The 9,887-nt window shown below is 52.4% G+C and overlaps 1 protein-coding gene across 1 annotated transcript in view; it reads left to right on the top strand.

Annotated features, from left to right (window-relative positions):
- Window positions 1–434: 434 nt before the first annotated feature.
- KLHDC4 (kelch domain containing 4) overlaps window positions 435–9,887 on the top strand; it is a 27,829-nt gene continuing 18,376 nt past the window's right edge. The window contains exons 1-6 of the mRNA XM_015415479.1: window positions 435–556; window positions 2,059–2,150; window positions 2,415–2,493; window positions 3,356–3,454; window positions 4,475–4,611; window positions 9,554–9,646. Of these exons, the coding sequence (XP_015270965.1) occupies window positions 458–556; window positions 2,059–2,150; window positions 2,415–2,493; window positions 3,356–3,454; window positions 4,475–4,611; window positions 9,554–9,646 (599 nt within the window). The 5' untranslated portion in view covers window positions 435–457. The remainder of the gene's footprint in view (window positions 557–2,058; window positions 2,151–2,414; window positions 2,494–3,355; window positions 3,455–4,474; window positions 4,612–9,553; window positions 9,647–9,887) is intronic.

Raw genomic sequence — 9,887 nt, 5'->3', positions numbered from 1 at the left:
GGCCGGATGCCATGATCTTAGTTTTTTTGATGTTGAGCTTCAAGCCCACTTTTGCGCTCTCCTCTTTCACCCTGCCTTCCTTCCTTCCTTCCTTCCTTCCTTCCTTCCTTCCTTCCTTCCTTCCTTCCTTTCTGCCATTAACGGAGCGTGGAGGCTACCATAGAACCCGACGGCCCAAGGCAGTGAGAGCAGCAGGCAATGCAGGGGGGATTCTCTGTTCCGACGCGGACTTTCTGAAAGAAAGCAGCCAGCGCAGACTCAGCCTTCGCCCCGCAGCCCCAGAAGCGCTTCTTTCCCTTCCCGGCCGGGCTTTGGACGGAGGCCTCCGCGCCAGCAGAGGGCGAGGAGAGGAGGCAGGCGGCGCTGCCGGGCAGGAAGCGGCCTGGGTCGGGGGCCGGGCCGGGGCGAGGCAGGCAGGCAGGCAGGCGGGCGCCGCCACGTGAGTTCGGCCGGGAGGATGGGGAAGAAGAGCAAGAGGGAGAAGAAGGCGAAGGGGGCCGAGAAGACGGCGGCCAAGATGGAGAAGAAGGTCTCCAAGAGGGCCCGGAAGGAGGAGGTGAGCCGGGCAAGGCGGGCATCCGTCAGGTGCTGCTGCTGCAGCCCTCCCGGTGGGGACGCGGCCGCCCCGCTGCATTGCTGCGCCTGGGGGAGTTCGAGAAAGGCTGCCAGCTCCGGGTCGGGAAACGCCTGGAGATCAATGTTCCCTCTAAGCTGAGTTAGTGTGAGCTAGCTCACATTTTTTTTAGCCTCCGGCTCACGGATTTTGGTCTTAGCTCAGGAAGGATGACTCAAGAGCAAACTGATCTATGCAGCAGCCAAATCGCTCACTCACAACTTTAATGCCGGTAGCTCACAAAGCAGAATTTTTGCTCACAAGACTCCACAGCTTAGTGGGAACATTGCTGGAGATTCCTGGAGTTGCTTGGGGGTCCAATCCTCCAAAGCAGCCGTTTTCTCCGGAGGAGCGGATCGGTGTAGGCTGGAGATTCGCTGTCATTCCGGGAGATCTCCAGGTGGGACAAGCATAGGTTGGCGTGTCAGACGAAGATGGAAGAGATCTGGGTTCAGATCCTGCCGCGGTCACAGTGCTCATGGGGTGGCCTCTGGCCAGGCTGCTCAGTCAGACTGGCCCGCCTTGCAGGGTTGGTGCCAAGCTAAAATGGACGTAGGGGGTGATGCGTGCCACACGATGCTCTCTGAAGATAAAAATGTACCAAATAAATACTAAAGGTGTGCAGGAGGCTGGAGGGGGGTGAAGGGGGAGGGGGGGTTTTTTTGGTCCTCTGGTGAACTCAGAGCAGCATCCCTGGCTCCCGCCTCCTTTGCCGTATCCTCACAGCGACCTTGCAAGGTAGGTGAGGCTGAGGAGGAGTCACTGGGTCAGGAGCACCCAGTGATGCTGTTTTTGTTTTGGGGGGGTGGGATTTGAACCCAGTGCTGGATTTACTAAGCTAAATAAGCTACAGCTTAGGGCCTCACAATCTGCTGGGGCCTCAAATAAAAACACAATATAAAAATGATTTCAAATATTAAAAAGGCGTATATATTTTAAATTTTTCTGAGACCGGCTGATGTAATTTAAAACAGTACGGGGCCTCTGGGTTTTGTATAGCTTAGGGCCTCAGCAAGTCTAAATCCGGCCCTGTTTGAACCTAAGTCTCTTGGCTCCTAGTCGGACGTTCTTAACTGCTCTGCAGTACTGGCTGTTGGTGATGCCTCCTAGAAGGAAGAGAATGAATCTCCAAAGCATGTACAGGAAAGGAGGGGCCACTTCCCTGAATCCACAACCTGACCTTGGGGGGGGGGGAAAACATTCTTCTCTAGATTGAATTTTGTATTTTGCTGCATTTATAGCCTGCCGTCTGTTGCGGAAGTCAGGGTGTAGAGTTTCCCTCTGTCCTCCCCTCAGTCGCCCAGAATTGGATCTGCTCACCTTCTGCAAGGGGGCCGTACAAGGGGCTTTTTGAGCCTTCCATGGGGCAAATGTGTCACTTGGGGCAACACAGACCCTTGGTGGTGCACAGAGAAAAATCTAACCAGTTGGGCTTTCATTTGCAGGAAGATCTCGAAGCCCTCATTGCTGAGTTCCAGACCCTGGATGCTAAAAAGACGCAGGTGGTGGAGACCGGCTGCCCACCACCTTCGCCCAGGTAAGAGGCATCCTGCCGTTTTTATTGATTATCCCCCCCAAATTTTGGATCTCAAGCCGAGAAAGATCCTTCCTGAAGCCTGCTTCTTGTTGACCTGGGGTGCTGGGGATTGAACCTGAGACCTGTGTGCCAAGCAGATGCTCTGTATAGCACAATGCCATAGCCTCTCTCCCCACCCCCCACCCCATTCCAATAGTGTTCGTAGCACATGTCCTCCCCACCCTTCCACTGATTCCTGCTCCCTTTTCCCCCTTTCTGCCTCAGGCTCAACGCATCCTTGTCTGCCCACCCCGAGAAAGATGAGCTAATTCTGTTTGGAGGTGAATATTTCAATGGCCAAAAAGTAAAGTATATCTTTTTCATTTATTCTTCTGTCTCCTAACCCCTGTTCACTTCCCCTAACAAGCATGACTTTGACTTCCGTTTCCTGGGGATTTTACATGGAATTATTAACGGGAAAAGCTGACCCCGATAAAGAATATAGCTCAACCCCAGAAACCGTCATCAGCCATTTAAGAACATAAGAACATAAGAGAAGCCAATGTTGGATCAGGCCAGTGGCCCATCCAGTCCAGCACTCTGTCACACAGTGGCCAAAAATACCGGGGTCCATCAGGAGGTCCAGCAGTGGGGCCAGGACACCAGAAGCCTTCCCACTCTTGCCCCCCCCCCCAGAATCACCCAGTCATTTTCATAGCAAGTAGGGATTCGAACTCAGTTCTCCCTGATCGTAGCCCAACACTCTAACCACTACAACACACTGGCTCTTAGAGTTCCTCAAAGAGGGGCTACCAGATGCTCAGAAACCCTGGCGTGGCCCATAGGGACATATTTGGCTGTTCCTTCCTTGGAAGCTTCTGTCCAAGGGCTGCCACCATGCATCTGTTCAGTTTTGAAAAGGGTTGGGCCTTGGTTTTTATTTTTTATAATTTTTAAAATTTTAAACCTCTGTAATTAGCTAATCTCACTGTGGTAATGAACTTCTGTTTGGTATTGGCAACGCAGTGGGCCCTTTGCAGCGTTCGAAGGCATCGGTGTTGGTGCCCAGATAGTTTGGCAGGCTGTAGAAACACGCCCAGCGCACGTGCGTGCGTGTGTGTAAAGCTTTGAAAGTGGGGTGGGCTATAAAATAAGAGAATAAATTAAATGTGTCCCGCGTGGGGAACTTTCTCTTAATGGCCGCCTGCCTTGATGTCTCCCGACAGACCTTCCTCTACAACGAGCTCTTTATTTACAACATTCGGAAGAACAGCTGGGCTAAAACCGACATCCCGAATCCGCCTCCCCGGCGCTGCGCTCATCAGGTAAAACCTCTAAAGACCCCTGACTCTGCCCTGAGATCCTTTCATCTCCCCCTCCCTGGCGAGAGCCAGTCTGGTGTAGTGGTGAAGTGTGCGGACTCTAATCTGGGAGAACCGGGTTTGATTCCCCACTCCTCCACTTGCACCTGCTGGATGACCTTGGGCAAGCCGTAGTTCTGATAAGAGCTGTTCTTGAAAAAGAGCCGTTTGTGTCAGAGCTCTCTCACTCCCACCTACCTCACAGGGTGTCTGTTGTGGGCATGAGGGGAAGGGAAAGGAGTTTGTAAGCCGCTCTGAGACACCTTTGGGTAGTGAAGGACGGGTTATAAATCCAATTTCCTCTTCTTCTTCTTATAAGACACCTTTGCTTGCAAGGGTAGAAGCAGAGGGAAGTGTTTCCTCTGTAACCTACTGCCTGTTGTAAATGGCAATGCCCAGAAGATGGCGCTCTGCCAGTTTTTCCAAATGCAAAGCATCCTCCGGAATGACAATTGACTTCCTCCTTTAATTCAGGTGGGGAGTCGTGTTGGCCTGTGAAGCAGCAGAATAAAGTGGGAGTTCAGTGGCATCTTTAAGAACGACAAAGTTTAGTTCTGTGTATAAACTTTCATGTACACGCACATGCATGCACACGAAAGCATGCATGCACACAGAATGAAACTTTGTTGGCCTTAAAGGTGCCACCGGACTCAAACGTTGTCCTATTATTCCTTTAATGTTTTTCATTTGTTTTCAGCCAGACACACTGACCTCTGGAGCAAATCAACACACGCTTTCTCCCCCCCCCCCTTTCTTTTCCTTTTTGCTTCCAAACACCTATGTGTGTTTGGTTTGGATCCGTGATCTTCTTGTCAACTCCTGTACACATCTTCCTCCCTTTCAGCCTTGGTCTTCCTGTCTATAAAATGGGAATAAAAGCAATCCAGGGTTGTCGAAATGGGGGAACGGACGTAGACTATGATAAGCTTTGCATGCTGAAAGTGATGCATATGGTAAATTGAACTGTCTCTTTTTCTCTGGCAGGCCGTGGTGGTTGCTCAGGGTGGCGGGCAACTCTGGGTGTTTGGTGGTGAGTTTGCTTCACCGGACGGGGAGCAGTTTTACCACTACAAGGACCTTTGGGTCCTCCATTTGGCCGGCAAAACGTGGGAACAGATCAAGTAAGTGATGTGTTCTGTTGTGTGTCCTGGTTTGGGCTGTCTCTCTGCTTGAGCCTTTGGGGACGATTAATTCGAAGAAAGAGAAGCAAGCGGTATTTAAAAGGGGTGGGGTGGGGAAAATGGGTGAGCCTGAATTTGCGTATCCCGGTCCCTACAAAGACTAGGGTGAGACACTAAAGGATGCTTCGTTTATTGCATGCAGTTTAGGACATCGTGGTGCCAAGTGTGCGTTTGTGTGCCTGATCTTTTAAAATCCCAGAACGAACCAAATGGCACCCTTCGGGCATTCTAAGTTTTCCGGTGGCTTGTTTGCATCAGTTGTCAATCACTGCACATCCTTAATAGGTGATGAATGAGGCACAGTCCAAAAAAGTTACAATTCTATAAAAATTGACGTGCCTCCAGCTTGAGTAATGGTAGCAACTTATTTCTCCGCTGCTGGGGGACACGAATCAATGTTCCCTCTAAGCCGCGCAGTCTTGTGAGCAAAAATTCTACTTTGTGAGCTCCTGGCATTAAAGTTGTGAGCGAGCGATTGGGCTACTGCATAAATCAGTTTGCTCTGGAGCCCTCCTTCCTGAGCCAAGACAAAAATATGTGAGCTGGAAGCTAAAAAACTGTGAGCTAGCTCACACTAACTCAGCTTAGAGGGAACAGTGGACACGATCCCTTCCTTCAGCTCACCAGTGCATGGAACTTGGCAAGGAGTGAAGGTTGATGGGGGTTCCAAAGAACGACACGACACAAAATCTGCAGAAGCTGTGTGAAGCTGTGTCGGCTTCCCAGTGTGTTTATTAAGAAAAACTTCTTCCCCCCTTTCCCTCCTCCCCTGTATATACCAGTCACCTCATTATGAGAACAGACATCAGGAATGTTATGCTCCCTGTGACATGATGAGGTCAGTAACACCTGGCAGATGTTTACCAGCTCATTGCAATTAGCGCTCACACACTTGGGTTCCTAATCTCCAGCCAGGAGTAGTGAATCCCAGGCTTGCCACGCAGAAAACACTACAAAGGAGGCTAGACATTTTCCGGGCCTCTGTGAAACCTGGTGGTTTTGCTGATGGAGTCTTGTTGCAGTGCTTAGAGCAGAGCACCCCCGTAACCAATACTCCCTCTAAGCTATGGAGTCCTCTGAGCAGAAATTCTACTTTCTGAGCTACCGGCATTCAAGTTGTGAGCAGGTGATTTGGCTTCTGCATCAATCAGTTTGCTCCGGAGCCCTCCCTTCCAGAGCTAAGAAAAAAAGGTGTGAGCCGGAGGCTAAAAATCTGTGAGCTAGCTCACACTAACTCAGCTTAGAAGGAACACTGCCCGTAACCAGGGTTTTGTGGCTTGCATTTTTCCTGGTGGGGCTAAAAACTAGGAACCGGAAGCTGCTTACTGTTGCTTCAGATGCACTGTGTATATCTTCTGTTGTATAGTGATAATATAGGACAGCGCTGGCTTTTTGGCTTCGAAACTGAGATGAGCACCGCCCCCTATAGTCGGATTCGACTGGCTTTGGAGCGAGGGAAACCTTTACCATTACCTCATCTATCTATCTATCTATCTATCTATCTATCTATCTATCTATCTATCATCTGTCTATCTATCTATCATCTGTCAATCTATCCATCCCGCCTTTCTCCCCAGTGGGGACCCAGAGCGGCTTACATCATTCTCCTCTCCCCCATTTTATCCTCACAACAATCCTGTGTGGTAGGTCAGGCTGAAAGACTGTGACTGGCCCAAGATCACCCAGGGAGCTTCGATGGCATGAGTGGGGATTCGAACCCAGGTCTCCCAGATACTAGGCTGACGCTCCCAACCAGTACACCCCACTGGCTCTCCAATCACTTGTATTCCCCATCTTAGTGTGGCAAAGATGTAGTGTGCAATGGTAGTTTGGCCAAAAGATCTCCTCTAGGTGGCCAGGGGTTCCAACAGGGACCACCGTGGATTGATAATGCCATCCTGACAAATGGACATTTTGGGTTTGCGCTACCTCTATATTAGTCTTGTTTGTAGAGCAGTGGGGGAGAGGTGTCGGAACATAATCTTTCTCGATTCAATCAGTATTGCAGACACTGAGCAGGTTGAGAAATTAGCTGTGAAGTCTTATGGTGTGAAGCTAGTGGCTGAGCCTGCTCCCCAAAAAATAACCCCATTTTTTGGCATACCTTTCAAGTACTGGGGAGAAGAGAGAGAGAGAGAAGAGATTGGATTTCTGCCCCGCATTTCACTACCCGAAGGAGTCTCAGAGCTGCTTACCATCTCCTTTTCCCCTCCCCACAACAGACACCCTGTGAGGTAGGTGGGGCTGAGAGAGCTCTTTCGAGGACTGCCCTTGAGTGAACAACTCTGAGAGAACTTGTGACTGACCCAAGGCCACACCAGCAGGTGCAAGTGGAGGAGTGGGGAATCAAACCCGGTTCTCCCAGATTGGAGTCCACGCTCCTAACCACTACACCAAACTGGCTCCGTTTGGGGCCATGGCTTAGGGGTAGAATGTCTGCTTGGCATGAAGAAAGTCCCAGGTTCAATCCCCGGTGGCATCTCCAGTTAAAAAGGACCAGGGAGTAGGTGATGGGGAAAGAAATCAGCCTGAGACCCCGGAGAGCCACTGCCAGTCTGAGTAGACAAGACTGATGGATGGACGAAGGGTCTGATTCAGTCGAAAGCAGCTTCATGTGCTCTGGAGAGGGGGCCACGGCTCAATGGAAGAGCCTCTGCTCGACAATGCCGAAGGTCCCAGGTTCAGTCTGCAGCATCTCCAGTTTAAAAGGACCAGGCAGGGGGTGATGCGAAAGACCTCCGCCTGAGACCCTGAAGAGCTGTAAAGAGGGGCTGTGGCTCAGTGGCAGAGCCTCTGCTTGGTATGCAGAAGGTCCCAAGTTCAGTCTGCAGCATCTCCAGTTAAAAAGGACCAAGCAGGAGGTGATGGGAAAGACCTCTGCCTGAGACCTGGAGAGCTGCAAAGAGGGGCTGTGGCTCAGTGGCAGAGCCTCTGCTTGGCATGCAGAAGGTCCCAGGTTCAATCCCCGGCACCTCCACTTAAAAATGACCAGGCAGCAGGTGATGGGAAAGACCTCCACCTGAGACCCTGGAGAGCTGTAAAGAGGGGCTGTGGCTCAGTGGAAGAGCCTCTACTTGGCAGGCAGACAGTCCCAGTTTCAATCCCCAGCATCTCCAGTTAAAATGGACCAGGCAGCAGGTGATGGGAAAGACCTCTGCCTGAGACCCCGGAGAGCTGTAAAGAGGGGCTGTGGCTCAGTGGAAGAGCCTCTGCTTGGCATGCAGAAGGTCCCAGGTTCAATCCCCGGCACCTCCACTTAAAAAGGACCAGGCAGGAGGTGATGGGAAAGACCTCCACCTGAGACCCTGGAGAGCTGCAAAGTGGGGCTGTGGCTCAGTGGCAGAGCCTCTGCTTGGCATGTAGAAGCCCCCAGGTTCAGTCTGCAGCATCTCCAGTTAAAAAGGACCAGGCAGGAGGTGATGGGGAAGACCTCCGCCTGAGACCCTGGAGAGTCGCTGCCCATCTGAGCAGACAATACTGACCTTGATGGACTTTTGGTCTGATTCCGTACAAGGCAGCATGGTGTGTTCATGTACCTGCCTTCCCCTGACTGTGAGAGTCTAGTTAACTTTCCTCCGAGTCACCCAATCGATCCCCCTCCTAGGCCAGCAGGGTCTCTCCGTTGGTCTCGGGCGGGGCCACGTTCTTCCTGGCACCTGAGATCTTTTGCATGGGTGACACTGGCAACGGATCGCGGAGGTGCGTGCCTGCCAAGCGTCCGCCCTGCGCCTCCTCTAACGGTTGCCTAGTGCATCGCCTAGTGCATCGCGTTTGCCTGGCCTTCCCCCTCTCTTCGCTTCCCCCCCTGCAATCAAAATGCCACCGGGAGGGAGTAGCAGAAAGTCGATTCCCCCCCCACACACACACACTCTGTCAGGATAGCATTAGAACAAAGGAAGGCCTCCACCCCCACAGCACAGATGTTGGAGCTCTTCCCAAGGAGGGGGCGGAGATGCGTTTTGTTTCAGATAAATAAAACAGACCTAGGAGGGAGGGGAAAGCAGTTTTCCTGCCGCGAAGGCAAGCTCGGTGCCTACAAACTGAGAGCCAGTTTGCTGTAGCGGCTAGGAGCACGGACTCTAATCTGGGAGAACCGGGTTTGATTCCCCACTCCACTTGCAGCTGCTGGATGACCTTGGGCAAGCCATAGTCCTTGAAAGAGCAGTTTCTGTCAGAGTTCTCTCAGCCCCACCTGCCTCTCAGGGTGTCTGTTGTGGGGAGGGGAAGGGAAAGGAGTTGGTTAGCCGCTCTGAGACTCCAAGTGAAGGGCGGGGTGTAAATACAATCTCTCTTCCTCCTCCTCTCCTCTCAGCCCCACCTGCCTCTCAGGGTGTCTGTTGTGGGGAGGGGAAGGGAAAGGAGTTGGTTAGCCGCTCTGAGACTCCAAGTGAAGGGCGGGGTATAAATACAATCTCTCTTCCTCCTCCTCTCCTCTCAGCCCCACCTACCTCACAGGCAGTGTTCCCTCTAAACTGAGTTAGTGTGAGCTAGCTTACAGTTTTTTAGCCTCCGGCTCACACATTTTTGTCTCAGCTCAGGAAGGATGGCTCCAGAGCAAACTAATTTCTGCAGTAGCCAAATGCTGGCTCACAACTTGAATGCCGGTAGCTCACAAAGTAGAATCTCTGCTCACAGGACCCCACAGTTTAGAGGGAACATTGCTCACAGGGTGTCTGTTGTGGGGAGGGGGAGGGAAGGGAGATCGGGGCATTAATCCAATCTCTTCTTCTACAAAAAAGGAGGGCCGAACAGATAGGCAGGCAGGGAGGCTGTCCCGGCGACACGTAGGAGGGTCATCTGCTTCCAAAATTGCCCAGAGGAGGCAGTGGTCAGAGGTGGACCGTGACTCTGTCACAGCTCAGTGCGCTTTCCTCTCTTTCAGGGCCACCGGTGGTCCTTCCGGCCGCAGCGGGCATCGCATGGTGGTGTGCAGGAGGCAGCTGGTCGTGTTCGGAGGGTTCCACGAAAGCGCCAGGTTGGTCGGCTCTCGGTTCAGGCCATTGGGACAGGTGTGGCTGAGGCCCTGCAGACTTGGGCCCGCTCCCAGCCCCACGTCCCCATCCGGGTCTCTCTGGTTAGCTGCAGGGGTCCTCTCCCCGTTGCTCCGTTGGCTGCCAGGGTCACAGGCCCCCGTGCCCAGGAAAGCCGCCTGGCGACTTGCAGTGGAGCCATTTCGCCAGAGCCGTAGGCGGGATGGGGCCAGAGCTGCCCCGCCC

The sequence above is a fragment of the Gekko japonicus genome, unplaced genomic scaffold (genome assembly GCF_001447785.1).
Source record: "Gekko japonicus isolate JY-2015 unplaced genomic scaffold, Gekko_japonicus_V1.1 scaffold1502, whole genome shotgun sequence".
Classification (NCBI taxonomy): domain Eukaryota; kingdom Metazoa; phylum Chordata; class Lepidosauria; order Squamata; family Gekkonidae; genus Gekko; species Gekko japonicus.
Note: the sequence above shows the minus strand (reverse complement) of the source record. Positions and strands in the feature narration are given on the sequence as shown.